Source organism: Physella acuta, unplaced genomic scaffold, assembly GCF_028476545.2.
Source record: "Physella acuta isolate Inbredline_101_S28 unplaced genomic scaffold, ASM2847654v3 ptg000275l, whole genome shotgun sequence".
Classification (NCBI taxonomy): Eukaryota; Metazoa; Mollusca; class Gastropoda; family Physidae; genus Physella; species Physella acuta.
The window spans coordinates 446,085-461,251 of record NW_026731794.1 but is presented as its reverse complement, the minus strand read 5'-3'; the positions used below and the strand labels follow the sequence as shown (position 1 = coordinate 461,251).

The window sequence follows — 15,167 nt, the reverse complement described above, 5'->3', positions numbered from 1 at the left end:
AGTTAAACTACCAAAGCAAAGAGTTAAGTAGGGAGGTACCTGCAGCTCGTACACATCATTGTTGCAGCTTACAGTCAGGCTGTAGCGCAGACGGAAGAACTGTTTGTACACGTTGTTCTGCTCCACCCGGACAAAGTTGTTGACGCCCACCTCCTGGAACTTGAGCAGGTAGCTGTCACTCTCCCTGCTCACTTCCGTTCTAAAGTCCAGGTTGGTTTTGGCTTCAGTGCCACCAGCCCCACTCAAGCGTGCGGCTAAATCCTTCTCAGCATAAAGTTGGATGTGGGACTTGGTGATGGTCAGAAGAGAAAATCTTTCACCACCTAACAGCCTGCTTGCAAAAAACAATTTTTGTCTGAATTATATGTAGCTTTAAAGTGTTACAATACATGTATACTGTGTTTGATGTGTTACAATACATGTATACTGTGTTTGATGTGTTACAATACATGTATACTGTGTTTGATGTGTAACATGTTTTATATGTTACATGTATACTGTGTTTGATGTGTTACATGTTTTATATGTTACATGTATATTGAGTGCAACTTAAAATTTTAAAGAATGGATATAATTTGTACATTTAAAAAACTGGACTTCAGATTTAGACCAATAAAATAGAAATTTTATTTGACATTGTAGTTTATAAAAAGTAAAATAAATGATTGTTTTATTAGGCAAAAATGCTTAGTTTTCCAATGGTGTGTTTTAACAAATCTTGTAATCTTACACCAACAGATGTACAAATCTTGTACCAACAGATGTACAAATCTTGTACCAACAGATGTACAAATCTTGTACCAACAGATGTACAAATCTTGTACCAACAGATGTACAAATCTTGTACCAACAAATGTACAAATCGTGTACCATCAGACGTACAAATATTGTACCAACAGACTACAAATCTTATACCAACAGATATACAAATCCTGTACCAACAGACATACAAATCCTGTACCAACAGACATACAAATCCTGTAGCAACAGACTACCAATCCTGTACCAACAGACATACAAATCCTGTACCAACAGACATACAAATCTTGTACCAACAGACATACAAATCCTGTAGCAACAGACATACAAATCCTGTAGCAACAGACAGAGCTAGTGACCTGAGAGTGGTATCAAATCTCTGATTTTTCTTGGTGCAGTAGCTCCTGGTCCTCTTGACATTTTTCTCCTCCCCTTGTTTAACTTTTCTTTGTTTGGCTGCTTCAGTTTTTTCATTCTCAATGCTGATGACATCTTTGGGCTGTACTGTCACTAGCAGAGTTCTAGAACAAAGAAAAGCAAAAGAAAAATTTGACTTTTCATTCTGTGTCAGGTCCACAACTGTGTCATCTGGCTTGTCAATGTAGCATTCTATTTGTAGCATACATTTTTTCACAGTTGGGTTGAAATTCTTTATGCGGTCAATATTTTTATTTAGAGTTGGGTTGAAATTCTTTAACACAAAAGGAGGATATTACAATCCCCAGTACAGATAATATTTTATTTGGTGAAACAACCAGTTCTGATCATTTGGAGCTAGCTATTATATTCCAACAAGCGTAACGTAACTCACATTTTGAAAAAAAACTCTTTCATCTTTCTGAATTTCTCATGAGCATGATTGAGGGTGAGACTGGGGCCTGCAGTGGTGTACTGGAACAAGTGGGGGAGGTAGCTCGTCTCCAGCGCGTCCATCACATGGGCGTACACGCCAAACCTGACACACAACAACATCACATAATGGAGTACACGCCAAACCTGACACACAACAACATCACATAATGGAGTACACGCCAAACCTGACACACAACAAATGTTTATCACATGGGCGTACACGCCAAACCTGACACACAACAACATCACATAATGGAGTACACGCCAAACCTGACACACAGCAAATGTTTATCACATGGGCGTACACGCCAAACCTGACACACAACAAGTGTTTATCACATGGGCGTACACGCCAAACCTGACACACAACAACATCACATAATGGAGTACACGCCAAACCTGACACACAACAAATGTTTATCACATGGGCGTACACGCCAAACCTGACACACAACAACATCACATAATGGAGTACACGCCAAACCTGACACACAACAAATGTTTATCACATGGGCGTACACGCCAAACCTGACACACAACAACATCACATAATGGAGTACACGCCAAACCTGACACACAACAACATCACATAATGGAGTACACGCCAAACCTGACACACAACAAATGTTTATCACATGGGCGTACACGCCAAACCTGACACACAACAACATCACATAATGGAGTACACACCAAACCTGACACACAACAAATGTTTATCACATGGGCGTACACGCCAAACCTGACACACAACAAATGTTTATCACATGGGCGTACACGCCAAACCTGACACACAACAAGTGTTTATCACATGGGCGTACACGCCAAACCTGACACACAACAAATGTTTATCACATGGGCGTACACGCCAAACCTGACACACAACAAGTGTTTATCACATGGGCGTACACGCCAAACCTGACACACAACAAATGTTTATCACATGGGCGTACACGCCAAACCTGACACACAACAAATATTTATCACATGGGCGTACACGCCAAACCTGACACACAACAAATGTTTATCACATGGGCATACACGCCAAACCTGACACACAACAACATCACATAATGGAGTACACGCCAAACCTGACACACAACAACATCACATAATGGAGTACACGCCAAACCTGACACACAACAAATGTTTATCATATAGGCGTACACGCCAAACCTGACACACAACAAATGTTTATGACATAATGGAGTACACGCCAAACCTGACACACAACAAATGTTTATCACATGGGCGTACACGCCAAACCTGACACACAACAACATCACCTAATGGAGTACACGCCAAACCTGACACACAACAAATGTTTATCACATGGGCGTACACGCCAAACCTGACACACAACAACATCACATAATGGAGGGCCACATTTCAGAAACAAAATTTTAAGTCAAATCAAATGTCTTAAAAGTAAATCTAGTTCAATTGTTTTGAAACCAAATCTTTTAAAACAAAGCTTGTTACTTTGTGGAGAGCAGGTCAAAAGAGCATTCAGGGCCGATGCCAACACTAAACTTTGCTTCAGCACGTTTCCATTCCGTCACCTCTTTTTCGAGGACTTTCAAATATTCTTGCATGGCCTCAACAATTTGACAGATCATATCCAAACTTGTCTGTTTAAAAAATGATAAAGAGCAAATATTTTCAGGCCAATTAAATAATGACTGACTCACTTTGGAATTCAAAAATTAAATATAATGTAATGAAGTGCAATTTGGTGGTTCTATAAATAACTCATTTAGCCAACTCTGGTTAAGATAAAAAAAACAGATTGTCTTTACCATTTGGTGATCAGTGGACATATTCTGGTACTGATTACTATCTGTCCAAGTGTCATTCAAATAGCTTGGACCTATATCAATGTTTAGAGAGAGGATGTGTTAACACAAAAAAATTTATTATGAGCTGCGGCCAACTGAAACAGCACAGGTTTTTTTACAAAAAGTTCTTCGTAAATTCTAGTAGCACATCAAAATTTGCTTTCAACATTTCTTTGTGTAAAATATTTAAATAATTTTTAAAACTGAAACTGATTGTTGTTAGACATTTCTTTCTGTAAAATATTTAAATAATTTTTTAAAACTGAAACTGATTGTTGTTAGACATTTCTTTCTGTAAAAGATTTAAATAATTTTTTAAAACTGAAACTGATTGTTGTTAGACATTTCTTTCTGTAAAAGATTTAAATAATTTTTTAAAACTGAAACTGATTGTTGTTAGACATTTTTTTCTGTAAAAGATTTAAATTATTTTTTTAAAAACTGAAACTGATTGTTGTTAGACATTTTTTTCTGTAAAAGATTTAAATTATTTTTTTAAAAACTGAAACTGATTGTCTTTAGACAAAAGGTGTGTAATCAGGTGTCACAGCCGTTCATTCATTATGGTGATACGTGTTAATGGCTAGGTTCACACTCTATCCACATTACGGTTTGAAATTAAAATTTAAATCAAATTTAGTTTGGAGTGCCTGGGGTACATACCCTGAGTAAAACTGCTTGCCTGCCCTGCTTCTCCCAATATGGATCTCTCAATTCTCTACCATGGAGGAAAAGAGAAAACATTGTAAAAAGCTTTGTACAAATTCTTTCCTCATAACAACTAACAGATGTTTTTTTAGGTCTGGAAATCGGAAAATATAAGCCATAGTGCTAATTTTAAAAGATTTGATAAGAATATAACTGATCATAGTGCTAATTTTAAAATATTTGATAAGAATATAACTGATCATAGTGCTAATTTTAAATTATTTGATAAGAATATAACTGATGAGTTCCTATAAAAAACCTACAGCAGCTAACTCCTCTATCTGCCTCAGCTGCTGGTCCTCTGGTTGGAACTGTTCTAGACCAAGATTTACATCCCCTGCATGTGCGGCCAGACCATCATCATGGCTCTGTCAAGGTTGGATCATTTCAAAAGTTAATTCATCGGTTAATTCACTGTCTGAACTAATGGGCTATTTATAGCACTCAGGTGCTCAGGGTAGTGTGAAGTGAATCACCAAATTGTTTTAAATAAAGGAGGTGGTATTTAGTTTTAAAGGAGGTGGTATTTAGATTTAAAGGAGGTGGTATTTAGATTTAAAGGAGGTGGTATTTAGTTTTAAAGGAGGTGGTATTTAGTTTTAAAGGAGGTGGTAGTTAGTTTTAAAGGAAGGGGTAGTTAGTTTTAAAGGAGGTGGTATTTAGTTTTGAATAAAGCAGTTGGTATTTAGTTTTAAAGGAGATAGCAGTTAGTTAAAATAAAGGAGGTAGTAGTTAGTTAAAATAAAGGAGGTAGTAGTTAGTTAAAATAAAGGAGGTAATAGTTAGTTAAAATAAAGGAGGTAGTAGTTAGTTAAAATAAAGGAGGTGGTAGTTAGTTAAAATAAAGGAGGTGGTAGTTAGTTAAAATAAAGGAGGTGGTAGTTAGTTAAAATAAAGGAGGTGGTAGTTAGTTAAAATAAAGGAGGTGGTAGTTAGTTAAAATAAAGGAGGTGGTAGTTAGTTAAAATAAAGGAGGTAGTAGTTAGTTAAAATAAAGGAGGTGGTAGTTAGTTAAAATAAAGGAGGTGGTAGTTAGTTAAAATAAAGGAGGTAGTAGTTAGTTAAAATAAAGGAGGTGGTAGTTAGTTAAAATAAAGGAGGTGGTAGTTAGTTAAAATAAAGGAGGTAGTAGTTAGTTAAAATAAAGGAAGTGGTAGTTAGTTAAAATAAAGGAGGTGGTAGTTAGTTAAAATAAAGGAGGTGGTAGTTAGTTAAAATAAAGGAGGTGGTAGTTAGTTAAAATAAAGGAGGTGGTAGTTAGTTAAAATAAAGGAGGTAGTAGTTAGTTAAAATAAAGGAGGTGGTAGTTAGTTAAAATAAAGGAGGTGGTAGTTAGTTAAAATAAAGGAGGTAGTAGTTAGTTAAAATAAAGGAGGTAGTAGTTAGTTAAAATAAAGGAGGTGGTAGTTAGTTAAAATAAAGGAGGTGGTAGTTAGTTAAAATAAAGGAGGTAGTAGTTAGTTAAAATAAAGGAGGTGGTAGTTAGTTAAAATAAAGGAGGTAGTAGTTAGTTAAAATAAAGGAGGTGGTAGTTAGTTAAAATAAAGGAGGTAGTAGTTAGTTAAAACAAAGGAGGTAGTAGTTAGTTAAAATAAAGGAGGTGGTAGTTAGTTAAAACAAAGGAGGTAGTAGTTAGTTAAAATAAAGGAGGTGGTAGTTAGTTAAAATAAAGGAGGTGGTAGTTAGTTAAAATAAAGGAGGTAGTAGTTAGTTAAAATAAAGGAGGTGGTAGTTAGTTAAAATAAAGGAGGTAGTAGTTAGTTAAAATAAAGGAGGTAGTAGTTAGTTAAAATAAAGGAGGTAGTAGTTAGTTAAAATAAAGGAGGTGGTAGTTAGTTAAAATAAAGGAGGTGGTAGTTAGTTAAAATAAAGGAGGTAGTAGTTAGTTAAAATAAAGGAGGTAGTAGTTAGTTAAAATAAAGGAGGTAGTAGTTAGTTAAAATAAAGGAGGTAGTAGTTAGTTAAAATAAAGGAGGTGGTAGTTAGTTAAAATAAAGGAGGTGGTAGTTAGTTAAAATAAAGGAGGTAGTAGTTAGTTAAAATAAAGGAGGTAGTAGTTAGTTAAAATAAAGGAGGTAGTAGTTAGTTAAAATAAAGGAGGTAGTAGTTAGTTAAAATAAAGGAGGTAGTAGTTAGTTAAAATAAAGGAGGTAGTAGTTAGTTAAAATAAAGGAGGTAGTAGTTAGTTAAAATAAAGGAGGTAGTAGTTAGTTAAAATAAAGGAGGTAGTAGTTAGTTAAAATAAAGGAGGTGGTAGTTAGTTAAAATAAAGGAGGTGGTAGTTAGTTAAAATAAAGGAGGTGGTAGTTAGTTAAAATAAAGGAGGTAGTAGTTGGTTAAAATAAAGGAGGTAGTAGTTAGTTAAAATAAAGGAGGTAGTAGTTAGTTAAAATAAAGGAGGTAGTAGTTAGTTAAAATAAAGGAGGTAGTAGTTAGTTAAAATAAAGGAGGTAGTAGTTAGTTAAAATAAAGGAGGTAGTAGTTAGTTAAAATAAAGGAGGTGGTAGTTAGTTAAAATAAAGGAGGTGGTAGTTAATTAAAATAAAGGAGGTAGTAGTTAGTTAAAATAAAGGAGGTAGTAGTTAGTTAAAATAAAGGAGGTAGTAGTTAGTTAAAATAAAGGAGGTAGTAGTTAGTTAAAATAAAGGAGGTAGTAGTTAGTTAAAATAAAGGAGGTAGTAGTTAGTTAAAATAAAGGAGGTAGTAGTTAGTTAAAATAAAGGAGGTAGTAGTTAGTTAAAATAAAGGAGGTAGTAGTTAGTTAAAATAAAGGAGGTGGTAGTTAGTTAAAATAAAGGAGGTGGTAGTTAATTAAAATAAAGGAGGTAGTAGTTAGTTAAAATAAAGGAGGTAGTAGTTAGTTAAAATAAAGGAGGTAGTAGTTAGTTAAAATAAAGGAGGTAGTAGTTAGTTAAAATAAAGGAGGTAGTAGTTAGTTAAAATAAAGGAGGTAGTAGTTAGTTAAAATAAAGGAGGTAGTAGTTAGTTAAAATAAAGGAGGTAGTAGTTAGTTAAAATAAAGGAGGTAGTAGTTAGTTAAAATAAAGGAGGTGGTAGTTAGTTAAAATAAAGGAGGTAGTAGTTAGTTAAAATAAAGGAGGTAGTAGTTAGTTAAAATAAAGGAGGTAGTAGTTAGTTAAAATAAAGGAGGTAGTAGTTAGTTAAAATAAAGGAGGTGGTAGTTAGTTAAAATAAAGGAGGTGGTAGTTAGTAACATGGAGAAAAAGAAAAACAAACTAGGCAAGTCCCCATGTTGCTACTAAATAAATAAAGGATTAACAAAACAGACATTGCTTTTTGTAAAGATGGTTAGCAATATTGTTATAATATTAAATTAGTCTGTACAGTTAAAAATACAATATTGTTATAATATTAAATTAGTCTGTACAGTTAAAAATAATAAGTGGTAATAGTTGTGATGGTAGAAAAACAGCAGTAGACTTTAGTGAACTTGAATGTAATAGCAAGTAGGTTTAGTGATGTTTGGTGAATGTAATAGCAAGTAGGTTTAGTGGTGTTTGGTGAATGTAATAGCAAGTAGGTTTAGTGGTGTTTGGTGAATGTAATAGCAAGTAGGTTTGGTGAATGTAATAGCAAGTAGGTTTAGTGATGTTTGTTAGAATGTGTTGAATCTAGAGGATGAAAAAAAGAACTTACATATCTGATGTTGACTTCATTTGTATTGGTGGAATAACTAGCACTGTACTGATGGGACTGAACAAAAAAATTATTAAATCCTGAGCTGCTCAAGACAATACTTAATGGAATTAAAAAATGCACACTTTAATTCATGACTCAAATATATGTCAGCGTGTAATAAACAGGTATTTTTAATGTAGTTCACACAAATGTAAACATATCAAGGGTAGGAAAAACTCACCCGCAGAAGAAAATTTTCTTGTTCAAGACAAGTGGCCATTTCTCTGACAAATCCTGCTGGGTCATGAGCAAAGTTGGCCTGCAGGGAGATCATTTCTTTCTTGTTAAATCATCACACACAATAGGTGATAACACAGTAGACAGAGCAACAAACTTGACAAACAGAGCAACAAACTTGACAAACAGAGCAACAAACTTGACAAACAGAGCAACAAACTTGACAAACAGAGCAACAAACTTGACAAACAAACAGAGCAACAAACTTGACAAACAGAGCAACAAACTTGACAAACAAACAGAGCAACAAACTTGACAAACAAACAGAGCAACAAACTTGACAAACAGAGCAACAAACTTGACAAACAGAGCAACAAACTTGACAAACAGAGCAACAAACTTGACAGACAAACAGAGCAACAAACTTGACAAACAGAGCAACAAACTTGACAAACAGAGCAACAAACTTGACAGACAAACAGAGCAACAAACTTGACAAACAGAGCAACAAACTTGACAAACTGAGCAACAAACTTGACAAACAAACAGAGCAACAAACTTGACAAACAGAGCAACAAACTTGACAAACAGAGCAACAAACTTGACAAACAGAGCAACAAACTTGACAGACAAACAGAGCAACAAACTTGACAAATAGAGCAACAAACTTGACAAACAGAGCAACAAACTTGACAAACAGAGCAACAAACTTGACAAACAGAGCAACAAACTTGACAAACAGAGCAACAAACTTGACAGACAAACAGAGCAACAAACTTGACAGAGCAACAAACTTGACAAACAGAGCAACAAACTTGACAAACAGAGCAACAAACTTGACAAACAGAGCAACAAACTTGACAGACAAACAGAGCAACAAACTTGACAAACAGAGCAACAAACTTGACAAACAGGGCAACAAACTTGACAACCAAACAACGAGTCCAAACACAGACCTGTGCTCACTATACCAACACAACCAACACCAGCCCCAGCTTTTGTTGGGGAAAGTAAAAAAAAAAATTTCATGAAACCAGAGCAGGAAGTGATTTTAAAATTATTTCCCTGAAAATGATGACTGCCCCACCATGTAGAAACATTGAAGCCAGGCAAATCTAAGCAAGCATGAGTTTCATTGGCTAGTTGAAACATGAGTACAGATGTGTCCTTGACCTTTTATTGGCTAGTTGAAACATGGGTACAGATGTGTCCTTGACCTTTTATTGACTAGTTGAAACATGAGTACAGATGTGTCCTTGACCTTTTATTGGCTAGTTGAAACATGGGTACAGATGTGTCCTTGACCTTTTATTGACTAGTTGAAACATGGGTACAGATGTGTCCTTGACCTTTTATTGACTAGTTGAAACATGGGTACAGATGAGTCCTTGACCTTTTATTGACTAGTTGAAACATGGGTACAGATGTGTCAATTTCTTGACCTTTTATTGACTAGTTGAAACATGGGTACAGATGTGTCCTTGACCTTTTATTGGCTAGTTGAAACATGGGTACAGATGTGTCAATTTCTTGACCTTTTATTGACTAGTTGAAACATGGGTACAGATGTGTCAATTTCTTGACCTTTTATTGACTAGTTGAAACATGAGTACAGATGTGTCAATTTCTTGACCTTTTATTGGCTAGTTGAAACATGGGTACAGATGTGTCCTTGACCTTTTATTGGCTAGTTGAAACATGGGTACAGATGTGTCAATTTCTTGACCTTTTATTGACTAGTTGAAACATGGGTACAGATGTGTCAATTTCTTGACCTTTTATTGACTAGTTAAAACATGGGTACAGATGAGTCAATTTCTTGACCTTTTATTGACTAGTTGAGTCCTTGACCTTTTATTGACTACAGTTTCAATGAGCCACTAAATAAAGCGTGTTGGATATGTGACATGTGTGCTGGTGTAGTCTCTAGCTGTCTTTAATTTTTGTTGAAAAAGTTGCATAGTTTTATGTGGACAACAATTGTTTATATCATCATTAGTCTCTAGCTATGTTTAATTTTTGTTGAAAAAGTTGCATGGTTTTATGTGGACAACAATTGTTTATATCATCATTAGTCTCTAGCTATGTTTAATTTTTGTTGGAAAAGTTGCATGGTTTTATGTGGACAACAATTGTTTATATCATCATTAGTCTCTAGCTATGTTTAATTTTTGTTGGAAAAGTTGCATGGTTTTATGTGGACAACAATTGTTTATAACATCATTAGTCTCTAACTATGTTTAATTTTTGTTGGAAAAGTTGCATGGTTTTATGTGGACAACAATTGTTTATATCATCATTAGTCTCTAGCTATGTTTAATTTTTGTTGGAAAAGTTGCATGGTTTTATGTGGACAACAATTGTTTATATCATCATTAGTCTCTAGCTATGTTTAATTTTTGTTGGAAAAGTTGCATGGTTTTATGTGGACAACAATTGTTTATATCATCATTAGTCTCTAGCTATGTTTAATTTTTGTTGGAAAAGTTGCATGGTTTTATGTGGACAACAATTGTTTATATCATCATTAGTCTCTAGCTATGTTTAATTTTTGTTGGAAAAGTTGCATGCTTTTATGTGGACAACAATTGTTTATATCATCATTAGTCTCTAGCTATGTTTAATTTTTGTTGGAAAAGTTGCATGGTTTTATGTGGACAACAATTGTTTATATCATCATTAGTCTCTAGCTATGTTTAATTTTTGTTGGAAAAGTTGCATGGTTTTATGTGGACAACAATTGTTTATATCATCATTAGTCTCTAGCTATGTTTAATTTTTGTTGGAAAAGTTGCATGGTTTTATGTGGACAACAATTGTTTATATCATCATTAGTCTCTAGCTATGTTTAATTTTTGTTGGAAAAGTTGCATGGTTTTATGTGGACAACAATTGTTTATATCATCATTAGTCTCTAGCTATGTTTAATTTTTGTTGGAAAAGTTGCATGGTTTTATGTGGACAACAATTGTTTATAACATCATTAGTCTCTAACTATGTTTAATTTTTGTTGGAAAAGTTGCATGGTTTTATGTGGACAACAATTGTTTATATCATCATTAGTCTCTAGCTATGTTTAATTTTTGTTGGAAAAGTTGCATGGTTTTATGTGGACAACAATTGTTTATATCATCATTAGTCTCTAGCTATGTTTAATTTTTGTTGGAAAAGTTGCATGGTTTTATGTGGACAACAATTGTTTATATCATCATTAGTCTCTAGCTATGTTTAATTTTTGTTGGAAAAGTTGCATGGTTTTATGTGGACAACAATTGTTTATAACATCATTAGTCTCTAACTATGTTTAATTTTTGTTGGAAAAGTTGCATGGTTTTATGTGGACAACAATTGTTTATATCATCATTAGTCTCTAGCTATGTTTAATTTTTGTTGGAAAAGTTGCATGGTTTTATGTGGACAACAATTGTTTGGACCATCAAAAGTTAGAGAAAACTTTGATTCAGTTTTAAACAAAGTTAAAAAAAATAATTCATAAAAGCATTTTAATAACAAGCTTTTATGTAATAATGCACTAAAAAGTAGAAAATAAATGATTTTCTTTAAATATTTTATAATACATTACTATTTAAAGAACTATAAAGAAAAGCGTAGGTCACTTTATTATCTATTGGAAACTTAAAATAATATACCCTTAAATTTACTAGCAAATAAGAAAACTAAAGGGTTAAAACAGCAGGGAAATACATGATGTCCCATCATTTTCTACTTTTTAGTGCATTATTACATAAAAGCTTGTTATTAAAAAGTTTTTTTTAATGAATTTTTTTTTCCGTACTTTAAATTTTAAAAATTTAAATAGAGTTACATGACTAAAAACCATTGCACACCCAATGAACATGATAACGAGCGTATAATAGTGCAAACACATGATAACGTGCGTATAATAGTGCAGAATAGTTGGATAAGACAGCCTACTAATTAGGACAAAATTTTAATAAATTCACAGTATATTAATTAGGCATCCAATTTAGTCAAATTTAAGGTCAGATTGCATTGTCTTCATGTTTTGACCCACATGCCAACTTTGAAGCCAATCTGTCAGTTAGAAGTGGCCAAAATTTTGCTATGTTTTGATCCTGACAGTCTGACAACAGACTGATAACAGACAGAGAAAGCTAGTTAAATAAAATCTTGTCAAAATCTCAAATGAGGTCAGGTATTTTTTTTAGCATTCAACAAAAAAGATAAAAAAAAAACCTATGAAAACTCCACTAGCAACAGCATGTGACCTCATGTGGCCTCTATAGTGGCAGCCAGTAGCTGGTGTTTTATATCAACTGTGTCTGTAGCCAGAGACAGGGCAAAACTCAACTCTGTTTGTAAAGGAGGAACAAGTGCCTTAAACTCCCTTACTTCCAGTTGATTTAGAGGAAGAGAAATGCCAGAAGCCATGAGAGGAAGAGAAATGCCAGAAGCCATGAGAGGAAGAGAAATGCCATGAGAGTTACCTGTAGAAAGTTCCTGTCTGAGATCATGAAGAACAGTCTGTCCCCATGAGCACCTGTCCTCTTGTTACTTTCAATGTACAAGTTTATCTGGCCCATCAGGGTAGAATATCTTCCAGAAGCTTCTTCTAAATATGTTGGGATTCCTCTCTCGCAGCCATCAGACACTGCTCTCCTGGGGGAGGGGGGGGGGGGGCAAACACATTTAGTGATGAATATCACATATCACATACTGATGTCATAGACTTGTGTGATGGTGTAGATGTGTGTGATGGTGTGGTCATCTTGGAATTTTTAACCATGTTAACATTGTTATTACAATTGATCAAAATTTTCTCTAGTTATTCTGTATACATATTACCAATAAAACGGATAGAACAAATTTTTCAAAATGCTTATTGTTTTTATTTTAGTACTTTTACAATTAAAATAATAAAGTTTTTGCTCAAATGTCAATTTTTTAAAATTGATTTTTTTTTAAATTGTAAAAACAAAAGGATTTAAAAATTTGAATATGTAATCTACCAGAATTGTAACCAACATGTATCTCTATAATCCTGCAAGTTTTTATTGAATTTAGATAAGCCATCTTTGAGTTATTTCAATATTAAAAAGGTAAATAAAATCAAAGATGGCCACCATCACCATGGCGATGACAGGAAATTTTCAGCCATTTTTACTTTCTCGTAAATACAAAGTATAGAGAAAGTCTTGTGATGGTGCAAAAAAAAAATATCGAGATTTTTACAAATCTCGACGTTTTACACCTCACTGATATGGAAAAACATAATTTTGCAATCTTGTCCGTATGTCTGTGTGTCTGTGTGTAAACACGATAACTTGAGTACCGTTACAGCTAGGTTGATGAAATTTCATATGTAAGCATTTTATCAAAATTGTAGATCCGTATCAACTTTTGAGTGATTTCCGATAACCGGAAGTGGTACTTTTTCTACTTTGAATTTTTCAAAAGCCTATAACTTGAGTACTATTTCAGATAGATAAATGAAATTTCACATGTAAGTAAAAGATCTAATTCTCCACCTTCTGTCAAATTTTGAGAAATTTCCGTTGACCGGAAGTACTAATTTACGCTATTTCCACTTTCTCAAAAAAACGCATGTAAATTTATAAAGAACTAATAATATTGCGCACTATTATGCGCATTTTGTTTTGGCGTTCGCTTGGTGCGCAATTCTTTTTTCTATGAGATTTTATTCTATTTTTAAAAGTTTAAGTAATTAAAAATCATGTCTATATTCCAAGTTATATAAGAATATTCGAGAAAGTTTAGGGGAGATCACTCCCGGTTTATTAATATTTAGACTTCACTCTTTGAGTTATTAGGTTTAGAAATAACCATTATGGCTAATTTGGTATTCATCACCCGCCCATGCCCTGAAGAGACTAATCCTAACCTGAGGTTAACTCCTTACCCGCCCATGCCATTAAGAGACTAATCCTAAGCTGAGGTTAACTCCTTACCCGCCCATGCCCTTAAGAGACTAATCCTAAGCTGAGGTTAACTCCTTACCAGCCCATGCCCTTAAGAGACTAATCCTAACCTGAGGTTAACTCCTTACCCGCCCATGCCCTGAAGAGACTAATCCTAAGCTGAGGTTAACTCCTTACCAGTCATCCACTGAATCAATGACACTACTCAGCTGGGTGCGTGTGAAAAATGGAATTTTTAAGTAGAGTTTTCTCGTCTCCTCTCTGTCGTCGTGGACAAGGAGGTTCTTGATCTGTTCTATCTTGTTCATTGTGCTGGGTACCTAAAGCAACAGATACTACAACACTAGGGAAATCATAGATACTACAACCAGCATTACCCAGCAGTGAGAGGGGTCAGGTAGGGGACCCAGCAACTGGCTGAATGAAACAGGCAGGATTTACATGCTAACCCTTGACCCAGTTGAAAACATTCACCACTCCAACAATCTTAGAAGCTCAGGTTTGGTACGTCACAGCATAAACCCTTAAATTTACCAGCAAACAAGAAAACATAAGGGTTTAAACAGTAGGGAAATACATCAAGTCTCATCAGCTGAATCTGTGACAGTCAGTCAGTCAGTCAGCCAGTCAGTCATTCAGCCAGTCAGTCAGTCATTCAGTCAGTCATTCAGCCAGCCAGTCAGTCAGTCATTCAGTCAGTCATTCAGTCATTCAGCCAGCCAGTCAGTCAGTCATTCAGTCAGTCAGTCAGTCAGCCAGTCAGCCAGTCATTCAGTATTCAGCCAGTCAGTCAGTCATTCAGTCAGTCAGTCAGTCAGTCAGTCAGTCAGTCAGTCAGCCAGCCAGTCAGTCAGTCAGTCAGTCAGTCAGCCAGTCAGTTAGTCAGTCAGCCAGTCAGTCAGTCAGTCAGTCAGTCACCCAGTCAGTCAGTCAGTCAGTCAGTCATTCAGCCAGTCAGTCAGTCATTTAGTCAGTCAGTCAGTCAGTCATTCAGTCAGCCAGTCAGTCAGCCAGTCAGTCAGTCACCCAGTCAGCCAGTCAGTCAGTCACCCAGTCAGTCAGTCAGTCAGCCAGTCAGTCAGTCAGTCAGCCAGCCAGTCAGTCAGTCAGTCAGTCAGGGAGGAAGTCAAGTCCCATCAGCTGTGAGAAGTGAATGGACAGAGCATGAGTGCTCTACTTGAGCACTAGAGGAAGTGTTTATCATGTGGCAACCAGC

At 35.0% G+C, this 15,167-nt stretch overlaps 1 protein-coding gene across 1 annotated transcript in view; it reads right to left on the bottom strand.

Moving 5' to 3' along the window:
- LOC131939332 (signal transducer and activator of transcription 1) overlaps positions 1 to 15,167 on the bottom strand; it is a 32,657-nt gene that overhangs the window by 15,620 nt on the left and 1,870 nt on the right. Inside the window, exons 2-12 of the mRNA XM_059297570.1 lie at positions 14,129 to 14,271; positions 12,500 to 12,671; positions 8,035 to 8,112; positions 7,812 to 7,868; positions 4,418 to 4,522; positions 4,110 to 4,164; positions 3,408 to 3,478; positions 3,091 to 3,239; positions 1,571 to 1,714; positions 1,119 to 1,280; positions 40 to 331 (exon numbers count right to left, since the gene is read on the bottom strand). Of these exons, the coding sequence (XP_059153553.1) occupies positions 40 to 331; positions 1,119 to 1,280; positions 1,571 to 1,714; positions 3,091 to 3,239; positions 3,408 to 3,478; positions 4,110 to 4,164; positions 4,418 to 4,522; positions 7,812 to 7,868; positions 8,035 to 8,112; positions 12,500 to 12,671; positions 14,129 to 14,259 (1,416 nt within the window). The 5' untranslated portion in view covers positions 14,260 to 14,271. The remainder of the gene's footprint in view (positions 1 to 39; positions 332 to 1,118; positions 1,281 to 1,570; positions 1,715 to 3,090; positions 3,240 to 3,407; positions 3,479 to 4,109; positions 4,165 to 4,417; positions 4,523 to 7,811; positions 7,869 to 8,034; positions 8,113 to 12,499; positions 12,672 to 14,128; positions 14,272 to 15,167) is intronic.